This window comes from Atractosteus spatula, chromosome 14 (assembly GCF_055471065.1).
Source record: "Atractosteus spatula isolate fAtrSpa1 chromosome 14, fAtrSpa1.hap1, whole genome shotgun sequence".
Classification (NCBI taxonomy): Eukaryota; Metazoa; Chordata; class Actinopteri; order Semionotiformes; family Lepisosteidae; genus Atractosteus; species Atractosteus spatula.
In genome coordinates this window covers 29,774,006-29,796,463 of record NC_142719.1, presented here as the reverse complement: position 1 = coordinate 29,796,463, position 22,458 = coordinate 29,774,006, and the positions used below count along the sequence as shown (strand labels likewise).

The 22,458-nt window shown below is 47.3% G+C and overlaps 1 protein-coding gene across 1 annotated transcript in view; it reads left to right on the top strand.

The window, feature by feature from the left end:
- adam19b (ADAM metallopeptidase domain 19b) overlaps window positions 1-22,458 on the top strand; it is a 39,060-nt gene that overhangs the window by 5,473 nt on the left and 11,129 nt on the right. Inside the window, exons 4-10 of the mRNA XM_088933422.1 lie at window positions 7,797-7,875; window positions 8,335-8,411; window positions 18,320-18,518; window positions 18,977-19,042; window positions 19,960-20,031; window positions 20,526-20,692; window positions 22,135-22,219. Of these exons, the coding sequence (XP_088789548.1) occupies window positions 7,797-7,875; window positions 8,335-8,411; window positions 18,320-18,518; window positions 18,977-19,042; window positions 19,960-20,031; window positions 20,526-20,692; window positions 22,135-22,219 (745 nt within the window). The remainder of the gene's footprint in view (window positions 1-7,796; window positions 7,876-8,334; window positions 8,412-18,319; window positions 18,519-18,976; window positions 19,043-19,959; window positions 20,032-20,525; window positions 20,693-22,134; window positions 22,220-22,458) is intronic.

Genomic DNA, 22,458 nt, shown 5'->3' with positions numbered 1-22,458 from the left:
TTTGAGTGAGTGTCCATGTAGTCTATATTGTAAAAGGTCAGTGTCGGCAAATATGCAGCAGTTTGTCCTGGATCATTCCTGTGTAGCAAACAAACTGCTGTTGCCTCCGTAGAAACAAGTCACAGTACTCTATCACCAAGTGTTGATGTTATATTGAGAATCGTGAATTTTGGTTGTACTTTATTCAAAAAGCTCTTTCAGAAGCTCTCGGAATGTGACAAAATACGGTGAGAAATAACAGGGTTTGAGTGTTTTTCCTCACGCAGAAGGTGCGTCGGAGTTGTATCAGTTCGGCCTCGCCCGCGGTGCCAGTTTGGGGTACCCAGTGTAACTGGCGCGGAGAAGAACAGTAGGACACTTTGTAGTAGGACATCCTATTTCTGCAAGTATTCATCTAATTTAAAAATGCCACCCATGAAGGTGTCTGTACCAGCCTAAAGATAAAACCCTGGCTGTGCTGGTGCATCCTGGATGGGACATCAGTTCATCACAGGGCACACATAGACGCCAACACGCGCACACACTGCACAACACACCTGTTTATACAGGGTCTTCTCTCTGTGACCAGGGTTTTATTAATTTCTCCAGCTGGACCCTGATGTATGGAGGGCATTCACCTTCATAATAGTCTCCAGCAGCACCAATTCAATTCTGCTGCAATATCGATATCCATCCGTTCCCTTTGTGTCTGGGTTAATCTGAAGGATGGGAGTGGGCCACGTTAATTAATTTTCCTGAAGAATTTTTCAGAGCTCTCACAGGCTTTGCACTGTGCATTCGTGTCACATCAGGGTCTGGCTGGTGCGTTTCAGCGTGAGGCTGCCCTGAGTAAAATAGTCCATTTTAGTTTTATTTTTGACGATGATGGTATTCAGCAGTGGAGTGCAGCAACTTGATTCCGTTCTGTCCTGGCTTCCGTATGTTGCAACAGGAAAAAAAAAAAAGCAGATTCTCAGGACATCTGTAGGCTGTGGCATTCTTCCAGCGTCCTGGCTGCAAAAGCATCTTTGCATACTCCCCCCTCCCACCTCTCCTCCTCCTCCTGGTCCCCAGTGTCTCTGGGCTTTTATCCTAATGAAAATGGTCGAGGCAGCTGGGAGTTAATCTGTTTAAGAGCCATGGGCCCGTGCTGAGTCAGTGAGTTCAGGACGTGAATGATTTCTCGGCTGAAGGTCGAAGGGGTGCCTGCGGCACGGCTGCTGCCAGCAGATCCTTTCTCCCTCTCCCTCTCGTGCGCGGGGACCTCCTCCGGATGCACTCGGCAACATCCCGCACTCCCGCTGGCCACCAGTGCTGGCCTGCTGCCTCCGCCATCTGTCCTGGACTCACCCAGATCCCTCTGCTCCTGCGGAAGCACAGTTTTCCAGGAACAGCTCCGCTCCTTGAAGAAATCTCAATCCAGCATCGCATCTCTGTTCAAATTGGTGCACAGCGCCACGTCCTACATTCCAGAGCTTGGCCACGTTAAAATGAACTGGCTTGATGATGCAAGACAATGCAGAGCCTAGATGCGTGCAGACAGTCACGATGCACGACGATGCATGATGATGCAGAACCTAAATTTGTGCATACACAATCACGCTGCACAACAATGCAGAGCCTAGATGTGTGCAGACAAACTCATAATGCACAACAATGTAGAGCCTAGATGTGTGTAGACACAATCACGATGCACAACAATGCAGAGCCTAGATGTGTACAGACACAATCAAGATGCATGATGATGCAGAACCTACATGTGTGCAGACACAGTCACGATGCACGACAATGCAGAGCCTAGATGTGTGCAGACACAATCACGATGCATTACAATGTAGAGCCTAGATGTGTACAGACACAATCAAGATGCATGATGACGCAGAACCTACATGTGTGCAGACACAATCACGATGCACGACAATGAAGAGCCTAGATGTGTGCAGACACAATCGCAATGTATGACAATGCAGAGTCTAGATGTGTGCAGACACAATCATGGTGCACGACAATGCAGAGCAGTGTCTGATAACCTGTCTTTGTGCAGTGTGTGTGTGGCATGACGTAGATGCTTTTGCAGACGGCTGATGTCAGTCCTGCCGATATTTCTTAAATAACATTAGCACAGGCGTCTAGGGCTCTCCAGTGGCTCAAATAGAACAGGAGCTGGCTTGCAGAATAGATTGATCCAGACGTCTGTAGTTTTCGACCTGGGTCATGTCAATAGCTGATTATGACGGGGATTCTCCATGCTAGGAATAATGGGGCTATTGAAATTGAATTATTGACCTGCCAGGCACTTGCAGTGATGTCAGTATGCAACACGACACTCGTCTAGTTGGTGCTCTCTGTCCTTTCAGAGCTTGCAGGCTGTCAGATGGCATATGGCCCTACAGGTGTGTGTGTTGGAGGAGCAGATATGCATGCCTCACCCTCTCCCATGCTGGTATGGGAGTTGCTGTGAGAGAACTGAGTCTTTAAAAAACAGTTTATTATCTTTAACAGAAGCTTAACTTTCTCTCTGTGAGGAGGGCAGTTCTCCATGGGCTTTAAAGCCCTTGTTCCCTCCGAAGAGTGGGAGACATTGATTCCCACTGAAGCAAAAGCTGTGATGTATCACTGCCCGTCAGCTTTTTCACATCTTCAAGGGTTTTCTGCAGAGGATGCTTTCAGCTGCATCGCCACCTCCCACCCCCCACACCCCAGACGCCCTCCCAGTAGAAGTGAAGTCATTCAATCCTGTGAGAGAATGTGCACTATTGACCTCTGTGCATTAGCCTCTCTTTGTGCCACTCTCACTAAACTGATCCCTTGTTTTAAGAGCCGCCAGACAGCCATGATTCAGACTCTGGGTACTTAATCAAAGCGTCCGTCTGGATTAACTCCAGCATTGCATATCTCCACACAGACAATAAATGATCTGCATTGTGTGACCACCAGAGCTGCAGCACAGGCTTAAGACACAGTGGGGAGATTAAGATCTTGAGGGGAATTCATGAGCTCTGAGACAGCAGCGGGGAGGGCATCCACAGAACTGCCTTTCCCATGTTCACGTGGAGATCAGTGGACGATGGGCCAGTGAAGCTCTTTCTAAGGAGCCAGTTTCTTCAATGGCAAGATCAGTGAAATGTATGCAGAAAAGCTTTCCTTTACTCAGACATACTGTCTGTCAAGGTAAAAGCAAGTGAATAGCGATGACTTAAATACAATCACGGAATAGTTAAAACAATGCAAACTTACCATGGAAGGTTTATTAACGTACAGCAATGTCTTGTCACGATCGTAAACCCCTCCTCTTAAGGACGCTCCAGCCCTTCCTTATTCTGTATTCATCCCCTGCACGTGCCTCCGGTTCCTGCCCCCTGTCCTATAAAAGCCAGACATTCCTGCCAATCTGAGCTCAGCTTTGGAAGATGGACGCCCAGAAGCCCGCCTACCCGCGAGTCCAGGAGCGAATCGACGGCATCGGCTTCACAACGGTGTCCTGACCATCTGGGTCCGGGATCAGGGAGCGTCTGGTCCCGTTACCCCCCTTTTATTCCCCCGACCCTACGCCGGATTGCGCTCCGGCTTTTAATTTCGTTCGTCTGGGTCAGGATGGATCACCCGGCTTTGGACATTGGCTTTCCCGGGATATTCTAACGGACTCCCTTGGGCTTGTTCCACCCCCCCTCCCCCGAGCACCAGCGCACCTTGGACACGCCCCCTGTTCTTCTTCCAGCCTCTATCCTAGTCTTTTTTCCCCGTGTTTTCTCACTCCCTTCCGGATTGTGCTGTCTGCATAGGGTCCTGAAAGACGCTTCGTGACATGTCTAAACTTTCGGAAAGCTTTAGAGTAGTGTATGTACAGGGCATAAAAATGTACTGTACTTAGCCGGGCCCTCGGTTGTGCCGTGCTCTTCCTCAACACTTTTCAGGGCTAGATTTTTGCAGACCTCTCTGATGTTGGTTTGCATTAACCTGAATTTGGGAAGGTCCTGAGGGCTTCATCACGTGCATTGATGACCTAGTGCTGAGTGACTTTGCATGGAATAATCTCAGGTATGCCTTTGCTGTGGGTTATTTTATTTGCGGTATTTTGTGTGGAGGATTTAATGTGTTTTATAAAGGTTATAACCTACCAAATAAAAGCATCTCCAAATAGGTCAGTCTTTCGCTCTGTAAATACAGTATATGCACATCCACACACTCCTAGGTACCACTCTGATGTCTGACGGAGGACACCACTGGTATTGAGAGGAGTTTAGTTGTGTTTTAGTCATTACTCTCCCCAGACATTTGAATCAGAAACGCTGCTGCCGGAGCCCGTCTGGCACTGAGACAAAGACAGAGGCACCCAGTCATTCCAGGGAAACAGAGTTATTACTGAGAAGTCATGACTTCCTAATGGCACTTTCTGCCTCTTATCTTGAGAGTTATCACCATTACAGATGCTTCACTCCATTGATTTTTCATTCTGCAATTTCCTATACTACTCCGCAGTTCTCAGCCATTGTGTCTTTCCTGTTAGTCCATGGATAACGGAAGAGACCACACAGAGGAAATGAGATGAAAGGAGATTGTTAGGTCTCGTGCCCCGCTGGCTGTTTTTGGCTGCTACTCTCAGGGGGCATGAAATTTCAGACACAAGAAGATATTGTGTTGGTATTATGGCAGATCCCCCCAAATACCTCTTAACCTGGAAAACAAGTAAATATTTGCACTTGTTTTAAGTATGTGTCTCAATGTTTGGCTCTGTAATTCCTAGCAACGGTCTACGTTTTTCTGGAGCAAGAACTGACATGACTATTTCAGGAGCAGGTATAGAGAACGGAAATTCACTCCGTAAAGAACAGTCTTGGAAAAGATCATAAAGAATATACCTCCTAGAGGTTAATGCAGTGTGCAAGTGAGAGGCAGGGCACTGTAGAGACTGTCAGCGTGGGTGAAGATCGGTCATTAATAGGGAGTCTGGTGCCCTTCACAATTACAGCTTCTTCTTTGGCTTAATATAGTTTCCCCCATGGCTATTCTGCAGAGACAGCTTTCTGTAATCGAGTGAAGAAAATGGAACTGTGCTCTCTTTTTAATTAGTGAGTCATTGTGGCATCAACAGGAAGAAAAATACCTTGGGGGGCAAGGCACAGGGAGTGCTCCCCCAACACACCCACGCCCACTGTGCCTCCCTCATTCAATTTGAGCTCAGGAGGAGAACTTCCAATAAACAGAAAAATGACGACACAAAAATCTTGTATTGTCACGATTAGTGAAGGACAGGGGAGGATATGACACACTTCCTCCAAGACGGAGAAAAGCACAGAGCTCTGTACCCCTGTGTACTTTGAACTCTGCAACAGCTGTCTGTCCAGCTGTGTTTTCTGCGATTTCTCCTTCCTGTACCTTTTTTTTTACTGGATTAAGAAACGCCAGTAGTAGTTGCGAGGCAAAGAAAAAGAGGGCCGCATAGGTATGTGGTTAAAAGACATTTGCGATTTTCATACAGCAATTCTGTTTGGGGTGGTGCCGAAGAAAGGTTTAGAAATTGTCGAAGAAAACTCTTCACTCGGGTTAGGTGTGGTCAAGCAGAGTCCTTTATTCATGCGCATGGGGAGGATATAATCATGCAGACCTGAGAGCAGCCTCTCTTACAGATCTGTGAGTAACCTCTCCACCGAGATGGTAAATGCAATGAGTTTTCTACAGCAAATTCGCATAGGAAAGCTCATTCTAAGTTTCCATATTAGGAGTTGTTTTTTTCTCTACAAACATTTCTTTGTAATTGACCACGTTCTTCTTAAGAAGCTTCTTAAGAAGCAAAAGAAGGTATATACTGTAAATAAAAGGTGTGAAATGAGCTAGACATTCTGCAGTTGTAGCATTAATATCAAAAAGTCAAATAATATACTTGCAATTGTTCTTTCATACTGTTGCTGGGTAAAAGGCATTTTTCAAAGCCAACTAGTCACTATCTTATACACTTTTAAAAAAAGGTAAAGGCTAAAATTCTTCCTCAGTGGATATCCTCTACTGACTTTTTTGCAACCCTCATCCAGGTTCCAAAATCTCGACACAGCCCAGGCGGTCTCTGGGTGCCCGGCTGTGTGAGACCGCAGTGCGTGTTTGTGTTGAAGTTGCGCTCTGCCTGTAGGGTCCCTGCAGTGACAGGACCAGTCGGGCTGGACACTCCCCAGCTGTGAGGGCAGATAACACAAACACCGATACAGATGGCCACCCACTTAACTTTCGCTGTCCTGGGGAGGAATTGAGCCGCGGTCTGTGTTTGTATCAGCACTGCTGGATTACTGCCATGCAGAAGGAAGGCAAGAAGACACAACCTCATTTCACGAACAGGAAAGATATGTCTGAGAGGACTCTCACGGTGTAAATATTTACCACGATGGTTGTTGTCCATTAACTGTTTGAGGAAACACCTATTCTAATATGTGTATATAAGTTCAGGAATTATGAAAATTCTGGATGTCCTGAAGCTTGTCTTTGGTAAATTAAAGTTTAAAGGACAGACTGGTCGTTTTCCTTTTCAGATTCTGTTATTTATTTGTTTCATTTTTTGGAAGATGTGTTTGTATTGTTCGGGTTAGTGGAGATGGGTGTTTTTCTAACAGACTTGAAAGGAGTGATACCTGAACACAACTAGTGTTTCCTAACGCTATAGCAGCATTTCCTGTTCCTGTGCAGGAACAAAACGTTTTGTACTTACCTCCTTGTTATGTAGAGCACTCACTCCCAGCTGTTCCAATATTGGAAGACAATAGAAAGCCGTCAGTCAACAGTTTAGTCTTTGGAACTCAGTAACCTTTCAAAAGCTTTGTCAGGTATAAATCTTTCACGAGCTGTGAGCCATTAGCGTAGAGTGCCATTAGTGTCTGTGTTTCCGTCGCTCGAAGGGGTTTTGTCGATTAATGCTGGCTTCTCTCTCCACGCACGGCTCTTACTGTGAAATGCCTCTCACTGACTCACTTCTTCACCGTGCTTCTCAGGAGAAATACTCAGCATACTCAGGCGAGCTCTATGGTGGTGTTAGCAGTGCCATTGATAACCCAGAATTGTATGTACTGTATTTACTTGGTATCTGCAGTTTTTGCTGTTGTGTTTTCAGCTGATGTTTTACAGTCTCTTCACTGACATGATGTATGGCACAGTATTTTGATTACTTGCCTCCACCCCTTCACACTAGATTTTGCATAAGATGCCTGGAAACTTGTTTGACTGACTACTGTTTCAGACACAGAACTACCTTAACTTGAGACACAGAGAGAGAGAGACGCACAAAGAGAGAGACACACACAGAGAGAGAGACACAGAGAGAGAGACATACAAACAGAGAGAGACTCGCTCACACAGAGACACACACACACAGAGGCAGAGAGAGAGAGACACACAAAGAGAGAGAGAGACACAGAGAGAGAGACATACACAGAGAGAGAGACACACACAGAGAGAAAGACACACTCAGAGAGAGAGAGACATACAAACAGAGAGAGACTCGCTCACACAGAGACACACACACAGAGGCAGAGAGAGAGACACAGAGAGAAAGACACAGAGAGAGAGACACACTCGCACAGAGACACACACACAGAGGCAGAGAGAGAGACACACACAAAGAGAGAGAGAGACACAGAGAGAAAGACACAGAGAGAGAGACACACTCGCACAGAGACACACTCACAGAGGCAGAGAGAGAGACACACAGAGAGAAAGACACACACAGAGAGACATAGAGACGCTCGGAGAGACAAACACAGAAAGAGAGAGAGACACATAGAAATAGCCTGTTTCGGCTTCACCTGACCTTTCCTCTCCCGTCTTCTCCTCTCAAGGCAGCTTTTTGCGCCTGAGTACACCGAGACCTGGTACAGCCCCAGCGGAGCCCTGCTCTCGTCCTCCCCCCAGCACGCGGTGAGTGTCCATCTGTGTGTCAGCTACGTCTCCTGCTGCCTCTGCTCTGGGGGTAACCGCTCAGTCAGTGCTGCAGTGGTCAGGTACAAAGATGCTTTGTAAAGTGTGACCAGCGTTTTGAAACCATGGCAAAGTAACTGTATAGTAAACCATAGTGGGAACTGAGGGGGGCAAGTAAAAATGCCACATATACGTACTGCGGTCAACAAATTAAAAATCGCAAGGTACCTTGCTCATTTTGGAGAAACTGGATATTTATTAAAAGACACTGAACGAATATCGATCAACTCTTCGTCCAATCACAACAATACACTCACTACATTGTCTGAACTCTGAACCCTGACCTGGAAGGTGTTCTTTCCGTTACGGATATTGAGGTACTGCTGGAGCAGGGAAGGGGCGAGTAAAATCATGTCAGTGCACCTGAACGCCGGCCTGTCGTGTCTTCTTCTGTTGCAGGAGCACTGCTTTTACCACGGGGCGGTGAGAGGCCAGGAGGGGTCGGGGGTGGCGCTGAGCACCTGTCGCGGACTGCGGTGAGACTGCTGGCGGCCCCGCATTAGGCGTTAGGCGCGGGGGCCTGGTGCCCACCTGTCTTTTCCTGATGTCACTGTAGTGTTTCATAGCCGTTCAGGGACGCCAAATATGTAATCATAGTGGCTCTCTGAAGGCACCAGTTCTGTATGGTTTGGGCATTTACTGAGACAATTTTCAATTGTAGCAGTAAATCACAAAGTTGATTCTTTTGATGGCTTTAGAATCCAACCATGCGATATAACTCAAACAACGCACACACACAGGTACTAATACACGAGGATACATTTATTAATACATAGAGTATGCATGTAAACCTAACAGATCTTATCGAGAGGGTTATCAGAATACAAAAGGTATATATTCAATCAGTTACGAAGTGTTACATATATCAAGAGGACATACGTTCAGTATATCATTCATTAAGACCGTTTCGTAAAGTGAACTTGGTTACAACTTCTACATTAGATACTCAAAACAAGTACATAACTCTTAGGAATTAAATTGATATCAACTGGTTGGGATAACAATTGAATTATCGAGCTGTAATGCATTGAAGTTGAATACTCATCCAATTTCTGGGGATTCAGATCTCCTGCAGGCACAAACAATCAGCTGCAGGCTTGTTGCTGTCCAATCCGCGCTCTCTGGCTCCGTGCCAGGCTGTGCTGTGCGGCTTGCGACGGTGCGCTGCTGATGCTCACTGACCGGCTAGTTAGTGTTGGCTTTAACTAGCAAAGTTTGTGCACAGGAGAAAAGATGACTGTGGATCCCAGCAAGTCAGGAAGAGGACCGGTTCGTTCCTGATGAAGAGCTAGTTCTGAATAGTGATTCAGCTGTCCACAGTTCTGACCTGTCCACGAGGCCTGCTGCTGGTTACTCTCTGGCAACCTCCACTCTAGACTCTTAGAACAAAGGAAAGTTCTGGCACTCGGACACACTGGCCGTTCCGTGGTTGTCCGGGCTGAGTCTCGGGATGGTCAGGAGGCGCGCTGCGAGAATGTCCTGCCCTTGGGAGCCTTCTGCTCCTGGGCCGTCCTGCCCTGGAATTCTCCTTTGAATTCCCTTTAGAACAGTCCACAGAATCCTCTCCAGAATCTTACTGAATCTCCCGAATCTCAATCTGAATCTTGTTGAATCTGAATCTCCAGGCCTGTGTTGCCTGTTTTTACCTGGAGGAACTTCAGCTCGTTGATTGGCTGAAAGTTCCATGGGCATCAGAGTCCCACGTGGGTTACTCAGCCCTACCAGTCCCTGATTGGTTGATCAAGGTGAGATATGAGTCACTTAGTCCTGACACTTAGTAATGCAGTCCAGATGTCCATCCGGCACTCCCTAGACTGATAGGCGCCAATGGATGACCATTGATCATGATAGCCAGGCTTAGCTAAGTGCATCCCCCTTTGGGAGCTGTCCTAGGAAACCTTAAATCATCTTGCATGAATAGTTTCTCTGTGGCTGCACCACAGAGATGAACAGAGAAATGGGGCCTCATTTGGGAAGCTCAGAAACACTTAATTCTGCCTTATTATTAAGCCTCGCCGCTACATATCCCCCCTTTTTGAAGGTCACGAGGTCCTGAGGCGTTGTTGCCTTCAAAACAAAACAGAGTTAAGTGATGTCCCTTGCCATTAGAACATTAATCTTAAATGTCCACATTACTCGTCGAGAATTCATACCGGAACCAGCATTGGATGCAAACATTATGAACAACATCTGGAGTATGTATAAACACGGTAGGAGACATTATCTAAGTCTAGGAATTACACATCAGGAAGTTCACTGTCAATATCTGATACCTCTGTAGGCAGATATTTGGGGAGAAGTCACTTCCTTTCTTTTGACATGCTACCTTTGACTCATTCATGCTACCCGGAGTACATCTTGATGTGAGAGTACATCATTCAGAGTACACTGTCAGTCATGATCCAGCTACCCGGCAGCAGTGTTACAATAACACCAGTTCCTGTTCCCAGCCCCCCGATAAACCAGAACACCTGTGTTGGGTATCTGCTAGGGTGGTTTGGAGGTTTTGTCCATTAAAGCATAACTAACTACCTGTACCTCTTCAGGGCTTACTGTTTCTTGGATTTCTATCCAATTCCTTAGTGTGGCACCTGAAGGCATCCATGACCTCAAGTTTGGTCTTATGTTGTCTGGTTCTAGACCGTACAGTGTTAAGTTACCATGCTGTACTATGGCCTCCTCAGGAACTTAAAGGAACTGTTTTATTAGGTAGCTGCATCATGCCTGTCACAAGTCACAGTGTCAGTTAAACGTGGTGTGCTGACCAGCCATTTACTTCCCACCTGCTCTTCATGGGGTTCATTAACCTTCCTCTGCTCGTTAGTAGCTTTACACCCTTCATTGGTGAATCGTTTAGACACAGCCAATGGATAGCTTTGGTAGCCATACCCATCTCAAGATTTGGAACCGAATTCAATCTTGGTTTGCCTTCTGGGTGAGCTATGAACGATGGGGTTAATGTCACACACTCCTCTACTGAGAAGAGTGGAATCAAGTGGGTTGGGAATTGTGCCGTGGTTAGACTGGCTACAGTGGCACTAAGCTCCCTTAACAGGTCTTGTGTCAACATTCTGGCCTGTTGCACACAAGCATAAACCCACTGTATAACACCAACAATCATGTCCACTGGTTGGGGAATAAGGTTTAACCCTGTTGCATAGGAAATTGCCTGTAGGGTTTTCCCTAAGCTTTCCAACTTTTGATGCTGTCGATACAGTCTGTCACTACCCTCTGGTATCTCTGACACCTGCCTTCTTGGGGCAGTCAGGGTGAGAGTGCCAGTAGCACACAAACCTACCAGAAAAAGCAAACGTGCAACAGTGGCGGCAGCAATCAGTCCTCCCAAAAGTCTTTTCGGGTGGCTGATCCCAGTCATCTCCTTCTGAGTGACTGTCGCCTTTCTAAGCTGGCGCAGCGTGTACATGGTGTCTTTCTCAGTATGCCATATGGCATCTTGGGCACCAACATCCTGGAAATCTGGGGAGATCTGACGCAGCTGCTGATGCTGCTCCTCCTTTTCCAGGGCATCTACTTTTTCGATTTGTTCATGCCTGTGCTCTAGGAAACCTGCAGGGGGCGGTGCAGCGGTGGAGCATGCCTGACCCTCGGCTGAGTGGTCATCTGGAGCACCTGAGTGATCTGGGATTGTTATCCCATTCTCACTGTTCAGGTCCACCCTGCACACTTCCTGATTGAGGAATCCCTCTATCGGCATGTTTACAATCGTTAGCTGGGCGTGGGTGTAGGACACCTGCTCGCTCCCCCCTTCCCTCGCTAGGGGTTCAGGGAGCTGCCCCAGCACTGGGATAGCTAGTTCATTGTCTTCGAACTCGCTATCACCCACCAGGCCCATGTCAGTGCAGGCGGGGATTCTGACACCCCTCTTTGCGATGTCCTGCACTGGCAGGCGGGTGACTTGACCATCCAGCTCCAGTCTGGCTGAACCACTGTTGGTCAGACTCAGACTGACAGACTGAGCTGGTGGCTGTAAGAAAACCGGCTCGGCTTTCATTCCCTGTCCCTTCTGGGGGACTGGGTGTGTTGGCAACCCTGCCGTTGAGGCAGGAACAATCAGGTCAGTCTCACTCACTACCTGGTAGTTGTGAGAAATAATGTTACCTGACTGCAGGTTCCCTGGGTCACAGCAGAGGGAATCGGCATCTGGGATCAGGTGTGTCCACAGCGCAGTAGTCTCAGCGTCCAGCTGGACCTCCTGTCTAACCTGTGAATGTTGCACCAGGGGCACCTGGCGGTGGCCCCGTGACAGCTGCTCAAGCAGATCCTCACTAATAGAGGACCTCTCAGGGCTAAGGGCGAGGGCTACATCACCAACCTGCTCTCCTGCCATCTGGATCCCTTCCACCACTGCAGGGTGGTGGTCCTGACCCCTCTTGGGTGCCAGGGTGCACAGGGAAAGCTCCTTTTCATCGCCAGGTGGGGAGATCTGCTCCTCTTTAGGGATGTAAAAGGTGTGTGCTTTACCTGGTGGATCAGGCGGCTGCTCGGAGCACCGCTCCTGTGGCATGGAGGCTGTTGGGACCTTGGCCAGGGCACGACTTCCCTGTATATCCGGGGAACAAGAAAATATTTTTATTTCTTGTCCAGAGGGAACAGAAGGAATCTCCGCATAGGCTTCTGTGTTCGGTGGGCACTGTGTAAGCACAGTCTGCCTCTTGGCCCCCCTTTCCTTCTGTACAGAAGGCTTAGGAGCCTTGACCTGTTTCCACACTTTGCCTTTCTGGTGATCCACCAAAGGTTCCACTCTGAGTCGCATGCCCTTTTCTTTTTCAACCCGTTTGAGCTTGCCGTGTGACATCAAACACCTTTCAACCTCAGTGTCAATCAGTGTCTCACTGGGTAAGACATCTCCCATGGCAGCCTTGAGGTAAAAGCTTCCTGCTTTTCCTCTCTGTTTTACTGCCTGCTCTGTGACTTCAGGGGTGGAGTCAGCACTCGCTTGGGAGTGGCCGACCTCATCCAGGCAGGAACCCTTCCGCTCAATCAGATAGACTGAGGGAGTGGGAGGGGGCGGGTCTCCGCCTCCTCCAGTGGAGAGTATCAGCTCATTCACGCTTCCGGCAGCCTTGGGGAGCGGTTGTCCCTGTCCTAATAAAGCTTGTTCAAGCCTGGCCAGGCGGGCGGCTACTGAATCCTTTTGTTCAGCCTTTTCTAGCCCTTTCCCTTCCCCGGTGTTCTCATGGCACTTAGGACGCTGGGTGCGGTCCTGTGTGAGTGCTTTGGAACGGGGCTTAGCCAGCTCAGGAGCCTGTGCTCCTTCGAGCAGGGGGGAATTAACCCTGCTGGCTCTGACGGCGAACACAGTCGCTTTAGCAGCTTTTTGCTCAGAGCGACTTTGGACATCATACTCCCAGGCTTTCTGCGCGAATCTCTTAATATCAGTCATTTTCATGGTCTGTGCATCTGTATGCATTAAGATCATCTTTCTGACTGACGGGTGGAGATTCGCAATGAATAAACCCTTGAAATGTGTGTTCTCTTCGCAACCCTCATAATTTCGCCCTGCAAAATAAGTTCGTCTAAGTCTCTCGTAATATTCGCGAGGGGACTCTGCTCTCTCGTGCTTAATGTTAAGGGCGGCGGCTATCGCGGCAGTCGGGTCAATAAACGCACTGTATTCTTCGATAAGTGCTTGACATAGCTGCTCAAAGTCATTACAGACTTCTTTCATCTGCCTAGCCATCCACTCATGTACAGCTCTGCTGGTAGTTTTCCTGACCAGAAACACTTTCTCCTGTTCTGTGGCGTTTGGCAGGTACTGCAGGTTATACCTGAGGTCTTGAATATAACTCTCGATATTATTCTCTGACACTGCGGGGTCAAATCTCTCTATGTCCTTCGCTAGCTCTCTCAGAGAATGGAGATTTATTCTTCTAGCTTCTCCGCTGACGGAGATATGGAAGAGATCGTGGTCAGACTTGTCGCTGCTAGAGAGAGTGCTTAATAGCGACTCGAATTCAGACCTTTTAGCAACCATCGTTAAACTTAAAGAGTATTACTTTTAAGTACGAAATCACAGTTTTACCACAGAAAACCACAAGATCAAGTATGCAATCAACCCGGTAGATTGCAAAAGATCACAAAACACTCAAGCACTGCTTAAAGAGCAAGGGGAACTTTTTTCCTTTCGGCTTTCAGCACACTGTATTGTCGTGTATGAAACCCGCGGCGTTTTATATGAATTATTCCGCTTGGTTGACTCATTTCAGTCTTGCCACGCCCACCCAGGGACGCCATAAATGTAGTGTTTCATAGCCGTTCAGGGACACCAAATATGTAATCATAGTGGCTCTCTGAAGGCACCAGTTCTGTATGGTTTGGGCATTTACTGAGACAATTTTCAATTGTAGCAGTAAATCACAAAGTTGATTCTTTTGATGGCTTTAGAATCCAACCATGCGATATAACTCAAACAACGCACACACACAGGTACTAATACACGAGGATACATTTATTAATACATAGAGTATGCATGTAAACCTAACAGATCTTATCGAGAGGGTTATCAGAATACAAAAGGTATATATTCAATCAGTTACGAAGTGTTACATATATCAAGAGGACATACGTTCAGTATATCATTCATTAAGACCGTTTCGTAAAGTGAACTTGGTTACAACTTCTACATTAGATACTCAAAACAAGTACATAACTCTTAGGAATTAAATTGATATCAACTGGTTGGGATAACAATTGAATTATCGAGCTGTAATGCATTGAAGTTGAATACTCATCCAATTTCTGGGGATTCAGATCTCCTGCAGGCACAAACAATCAGCTGCAGGCTTGTTGCTGTCCAATCCGCGCTCTCTGGCTCCGTGCCAGGCTGTGCTGTGCGGCTTGCGACGGTGCGCTGCTGATGCTCACTGACCGGCTAGTTAGTGTTGGCTTTAACTAGCAAAGTTTGTGCACAGGAGAAAAGATGACTGTGGATCCCAGCAAGTCAGGAAGAGGACCGGTTCGTTCCTGATGAAGAGCTAGTTCTGAATAGTGATTCAGCTGTCCACAGTTCTGACCTGTCCACGAGGCCTGCTGCTGGTTACTCTCTGGCAACCTCCACTCTAGACTCTTAGAACAAAGGAAAGTTCTGGCACTCGGACACACTGGCCGTTCCGTGGTTGTCCGGGCTGAGTCTCGGGATGGTCAGGAGGCGCGCTGCGAGAATGTCCTGCCCTTGGGAGCCTTCTGCTCCTGGGCCGTCCTGCCCTGGAATTCTCCTTTGAATTCCCTTTAGAACAGTCCACAGAATCCTCTCCAGAATCTTACTGAATCTCCCGAATCTCAATCTGAATCTTGTTGAATCTGAATCTCCAGGCCTGTGTTGCCTGTTTTTACCTGGAGGAACTTCAGCTCGTTGATTGGCTGAAAGTTCCATGGGCATCAGAGTCCCACGTGGGTTACTCAGCCCTACCAGTCCCTGATTGGTTGATCAAGGTGAGATATGAGTCACTTAGTCCTGACACTTAGTAATGCAGTCCAGATGTCCATCCGGCACTCCCTAGACTGATAGGCGCCAATGGATGACCATTGATCATGATAGCCAGGCTTAGCTAAGTGCATCCCCCTTTGGGAGCTGTCCTAGGAAACCTTAAATCATCTTGCATGAATAGTTTCTCTGTGGCTGCACCACAGAGATGAACAGAGAAATGGGGCCTCATTTGGGAAGCTCAGAAACACTTAATTCTGCCTTATTATTAAGCCTCGCCGCTACATCACACAGCTCGATGTGTGTATAAAAGCTCAGTCTGCTCTGCTGATGTCACGCCTCAGGGCTGTCGGGCCTCTCCGGACCCCTGTAAGTTGCGCCTCAGCACCAGGTGCCGTGATGAGAACCGTGCACAATGAAGAATTGTTTCTTTTTGAGCAAACAAACTCAGGGGTCTGATATTTCTTCCCTCTGTTTTACCGGCCTCAAAAATCAGTAAGTAGCAAGCAAGCAAACGTCTGATGAGATACGTTTTACAGCGAGACATCCAACTTTTGGAGCTTGTACCCTAGGCAGCTTTCCTTTTCACCCATTTGGAAATTTCCCTGGAACAATTCAGTTGCAGGACCTTGCTCAGGGGTACAACAGCACTGTCTAAGCAGGGATTTGAACCCCCAACCTCCCAGTGAGAGGTCCAGTACCCTGACCGCTGTGCCACACTGCTGCCCCCACAGCCCCAGATAAACAGGACCAATCTCGCCTACTGCCATATCACCCTGCAACTCCCAACTGGCACCCCACTGAAGCTCAGCAGGTGCGAGCCTGGTCAGTACCTGGGTGGGGGACCTCCTGGGAAAAACTGAGGCTCCTGCTGGAAGAGGTGTCAGTGGGGCCAGTAGGGGGTCCTCACACTGTGGTCTGTGTGGGTCCTAATGCCCCAGTATAGTGCCAGGGACACTATACTGTAAAAAGGCGCTGTCCTTTGGATGAGATGTAAAACCAAGGTCCTGACTCTCTGTTGTCATTAAAAATCCCAGAATGTTTCTTGAAAAGAGTAGAGGTATTACCCTAGTGTCCAGACCAAATTTCCCATTGGCCCTTACCAATCATGGCCTCCTAATAATCCCCATCTATGAACTGGCTTCATTACTCTGCTCTCCTCCCCACTGAGAGCTGGTGTGTGGTGAGTGTACTGGTGCACTATGGCTGCCGTCGCATCATCCAGGTGGGGCTACACACTGGTGGTGGTGGAGGGGATCCCCCATTACCTGTAAAGCGCTTTGAGCTGTATAAGTGTAAGCTATTATTATTAGAATTATTATTGTTACCGAGAAAACACGGCTTTTTTGCTATTTGTTTTATCAGAGTGGTAAAGAATGGTTTATGATTGTATCCCAGGAGGAAACCTTTTGTTATCCGTTGTCTTTCTCATTGTTGACCTCAGGGGTGGCCAGATTTCTAAGAAATCAGTTCAGAGTCATTAGTTATGTACGTCTCCCCCTCGACTTTTCTCTCAGCCCACAGGGGCACGTGAGGAGGGATGAACCTGCAGACACATCTGTGGGAGAAACATCTGGAAACCACTGGACAGGGTTGCAGGAGGGGTCCTGGAAACCCAAGCCCTGCGGAATTACTCCAGAAAAAAAAAAAGCGACACAGAGAGACTGTAGACTGGAAATGCTGGGGATTTTTTTTTTTAGCTGCTGCAGAAGAGCCTTAACAGATGCTTTTGCGAACAATAAATCACATCAAAATGAATCTCCGGGGAAAGTGGAAAGCTGTGCAGCGTCTGTGCCTGTAAAGAAGAGGGCGAAGCAGAGTTCTGGCTGAGGTCTCTCTGACGCTCCACTCCTGACAGGGCCGTTCCCCAGAGCTGTCGGCCTCCTGCACGTTCTGGGGGATGTCAGTGATTTACAGTTTTTTTAGGGTGTGTTTTCCATCTTTAAGTCAATTTCTGTTGAAAAAGCAAAAAAAAAAAGTACATTGGAACATGCAGCTGTGACTTATATAGCTTATATTACATCCCATGATTGTGAGGTAAGAACTCGTTGGCAGCTCATGGGTGCCCCGGCTTGCCCTGCCTTCAGAGATAATGATAATGATAATTCCTCACACATAAACAGCACTTTCTGGACACTCCACTCAAAGCGCTTTACAGGTAAAGGGGGCTCCCCTCCACCACCAGTGTGCAGCCCCCCCGGATGATGCAATGGCAGCCATAGTGCTCCAGTGTGCTCAGCACACACCACCTGTGGGGAGGAGAACAGAGTGCTGTTCTCAAACTCTTTTCAAGAAATGCCCTGGGATTTTTAAAGACCACGAAGAGTCAGGACCTCAGTTTTACATCTCATCCAAAGGATGGCACCTTTTCACAGTAAAGTGTCCCCATCACTATACTGGGGCATTCAGACCTACACAGACCACAGGATGAGCACCCCCTGCTGGCCCCACTAACACCTCTTCCAGCAGCAACCTTAGTTTTTCCTAGGAGGTCTCCCATCCATGTACTGGCCAGGCTCATATCTGCTGAGCTTCAGTAGGTTGCCAGTTGTGAGTTGCAGGGTGATATGGCTGCTGGCCATATCATGCCCCATCTAGGGACACCACTGGACTAAGTGAAGAACTACTATCTTTTTGGTGTTACTCAGAAACCTATCATTTTTTATATTACCTTTTGTTTTTTTGGAGTTATTCAGAAATACAAATCAGCACCTGCTTTTACAGGAGACCGAAGATGACAGAAACTGTAAAGTCAAAACGTTCCTAATGCTGAGGTACAGCATTGGATAGTTGTGTTTCGTTTGCATTTAGCATCAACAGATTAACAGATGTTGTGCTGTTTGGGGGGGAAAAAAGGCCTCAGAATTGTTCTGTGGGTCCTGAACAACCGAGGTGTGGTCATATAAAAGAGTTATTGTGCTGTTGCCCATTTCTCTGCAGGGGCCTGATCACAGTCAACCGCACGGTGAGCTATCTGATCGAGCCACTGCCCAACGGCACAGACGCCGACCAGCACGCTGTCTACAGAGTGGAGAGTCTGAGGCTGCAGCAGGGCACCTGCGGGCATCGCCATGGAGACCACGCGGACAGACTGGAGGACATAATCGCTGGTCTGATACACACAGAGCAACATGGCAGAGTGAGGGTGCAGCCCTGCCAGGAATTTCATTCCCCCCATCAGGAGTGCGACTGATCAGATTGTCCCGAAATCATGGTTCTGTTGCAACAGAATCTCCTGCTTTCTAATGTCAGTGTTTCTGCTCTTAATGTAGGAGGAAGTGGCATTAACCACTGTGGTTGTACGGTGCTTTTTTAATACTCAAACAGCCAAAGACGCAGAATTTCTCAGTTGCCTTGTTCCCTTATTCATGATTTCTCCCCTTCTTGATTTTGAAAAGTCTTAAGAGGTGCTGAAAATCACAAAGCCCATTATCACGTGCTTCTTGAGTTTGTGGAACCTGGAGAGCATCTCCCGTCTTGCTTTTTTGTAGCCCTTTTCTCTCAGAGTGCTTTAGAAGAGAGCACGAACTCTAGTATCACTTAAGCTTTCTGGTCAAGCGTATTCCCTGTGTTGTTTTGTGCTTTTTCCTTCTGTAGGAAAAGAGAGATCTCAGGAAGAACACGAAATATGTTGAACTGATGATAGTCGCCGATAATGCAGAGGTAAGAGTCAGTAATTAGACTGTTAGTAGTACTCTAATACTATATAATATTAACATGGGATAATTCAGTAAAATGGTACAGGTGTTCGCATTATTTCAGAAGAATGCGGAGGCAATCTTTGCACAAAGTACTCAGCTTTTATTAGAAAAAGGGCTACAGCAAGCAGACAAGCTCTCCGAGGCTTGAGATGAATGTGTTACAAGTCTCCTCCTCCCACTCCATAGCAGGGCATAAACGTCTCTTAATGAGCATAACGGCAATAATAGTAATTAAACATGAACAGGGGTCAATTAAAATGGATGGGTTTATGCCTGTGTGGTAATTAAGACCACGGGACTGCACTCTGCATCTCCTGGAAGTGGAGAGACTAAGGACATTGCAATATCAAGAGGACCAAGGACATTACATCATCAAGAGCACCAAGGACATTACATCATCCAAAATACCAAGGACATTACATTTTCAAGAGTACCAAGGCCATTACAACATCAAGAGAAACAAGGACATTACATCATCAAGAGAAACAAGGACATTACATGATAAAGAGCACCAAGGATATTACAACTTCAAGAGGACATTACATTTTCAAAGTAAAGACCAAAGTCTGTACAGCATCAAGAACGACATTATCAAGACTGAGAAACACTAGGATCTGTTCTGCTCTTCTAAGAAACAAGAAATACTACTTTCAATAATGCTAGTTTTGTAACATGGTGCTTCATTTGTGTTGAGTAATTAAATGTCATTACATTAATTAAATGAATTAAATTAAATTTTTAAATTAAAAAAAATTTAGCAGTCTTTCTGGTGTACAGTATGCCACTCTATAATATTTCATTTTTTAGTTTTCTGCTTTCTGAAACCGTATTGAGAAATGACTTCCTGAACCTCCTCGTACTTTTTGCTGTTGTGTGCAGTTTCAGAAACACGGTCGTGACTTGGACAAGACCCGGATGAAGCTACTGGAAGCTGCCAATTATGTAGACAAGGTGAGAAGCAGACTGTGAGAGCCAGGTAGTGTACTGTATATGTGTTGGGTCACACGTCTCTGGTTTCATAGCTGGTGGGCGGCTGATTTGAGTCCCTGCTGCAGGCACTGCTGTTGTGCCCTGAATGAGGTCATTTACCCCAGTGGCTCCAGTCTACCCAGCTGTTTAAGGAGGACCAAAGTGCTGTAGGTTTCAGTCAGAGTTACACTGGCCTTGGTTTTTCTTTTCTTCCAGCTGTTCTGTATTTATCTGCTCTAACTTGCTATGTTTCTGTTTGTTCCTTGTCATCTTTTTCACTTTCACGTTCTTGGACGGCGACTATGCTGCCAGTTCTTTTCTGTATGAGACGGATCAACAGTGAAAGAACCGTAGACTATGCATCTGAAGCTCAACAGCCTTGCTTCAGAGGCTGCTGTGTGACTGGGGCCGCCGCTGTGATCTTTCTCTCCTGTTCTTTCGTTGTCTCAACCCCGTCTCTCGTTTTCCTCTGTCAGTTCTACAAGGCTCTGAATATCCGGGTCGCCCTGATCGGCCTGGAGATCTGGACGGATCAGGACAAGATCAGCGTGTCTGACAACCCCTTCAGCACGCTGTGCGCCTTCCTGGACTGGAGACGCAAACAGCTGCCCCGCTTGAAAAATGACAACGCCCAGCTCGTGACGTAAGTGTCACTGACGTCCAAAGGGACTAACCGTGGGGAGCAGGAGAGCGGAAAAAGACCCATATGCGTAGCGGCGAGACGGGAAAAAGGCCCGGGCTCATTAGTGCAAAGAGTTCAGGAGTGCCGTATAGAAACCTGTGCCCTCAGGGAGCGGACGTGGGGCGCCCTGGTGCTAGGCGGGTCTCAGGACATCCGAACGTCAATGCTGAGCCAGGACAGAGTGCAAGACCCGGAAATATATAGCCCAAGGGAAAGAGAGGGACCGGAAGGACAGCAGGCAGGAAACTAGGGACAGGACAGAGAAGGAGCACCCTCTGGCTGCAGAGGGCGTGACAGTAAGTCGCCAAGCCCCCCCCCCCCATCCACCCCCCATGAGCCCCCATGAGGGACTCGGTGAGTGTCTGTGTATCCAGGACAGCCACCCCGGTGTGAGGAGTAATATCAGCAGTGTGCATCCACTGACTTGTTCATGTCCGTTTGATTCTCTTCTGTTTCAGACTTCAGACTGGATTGACACACAAGCTTAATTGCTTAACTGGACTTACAGAAGCCCTCTCTGTATTCAATTCTAATGATATGTGGTAATGGTTAGAGGAGCCCTAGTTACTAAGATGCTCCCTCAGTGTGTTTGTGGTAATTTCTTCCCAGAAACCCTTTCGTATAGCGAAAATGTGTAAAACAAAAAAAAGCTTATTTCCTTTATTTCTTATGGGAAAAAAATTATAGACCCCAAAACATCATCCCCACTTTAACTTTTTCACCAAAAAATGACCAAAGAAAAAATAATAGCTAACAATTATTTCTGGATTGTGTTTTTAGTAATAACAAAACACGGCATACCTAGTTAGACCTCATTAATCTTACGTAAGTGCAGTACTATAGCCACTTCATTTGCTAATTTCACAAATTTGTGTAATTTCACACACTCACAGTATTCATTTTCTTAACGGCTTGAGGGTCCATGATAAAGTCTAAGCTATACATATTCTTAAGAAAAGTAAGAACACCCACAGTCACGAACGACGCACGAAGCAAGACGTGGTGAACTGTATCGCACATTTCTCATGCCACTCTGTAGGCTCTCATACATACTAATTAGTGGAATGGCTGTGAACACTCAATATGAAGAGTGTCTTAGGACAACTTCCTCTTCACATGTGAGAGAGGTTTCGATATTTTTCTTCGTATCACTTCTTCGTCATTTTGAAGTTGGCTTTCGGTTTTTTTCCCCTAAATGTGCGTAACAGTTCACGTTTCATAAAAAGAACATTCATAAAATGAGGTACGGGTGTAATAAGAAATGAAAAGACAACCCGAACAACGAGGTACCCTGGGTGATGAGGTTTAAGTTCGGGCACTGGACAAGGAGAGGGACGCTGGATGTTTTCCTGTGCACACTCCTTGCCCTTCATGATGCCTTGTGTTTGTTGCTCTGTTTCCAGGGGAGTCCCTTTCCAGGGGTCCACCATCGGCCTGGCGCCCCTCAAGGCCATGTGCTCCGAGTACCAGTCGGGGGGGGTGAACTCGGTAAGAGCTGTGCCCGTGCTGTTAGGCCGCCCAGCAGCAGGCAGAGGCGAGGAGCTGCTTCTGACTGTCCTGTGTCTCTTTCCCTCGTGGTCAGAACGAAAGAGCTCAGCACTCCAGCTGTTCTGTGTTTCTCTGCATCCCGGTCACGCGGGGTCTCTGTCCTGGTCAATCATAAGACAACGAGTCCCCCTGGGTGGCACGGTGGCTCCTTCACAGCGCTAGGGCTCTGGGTTCAGCTT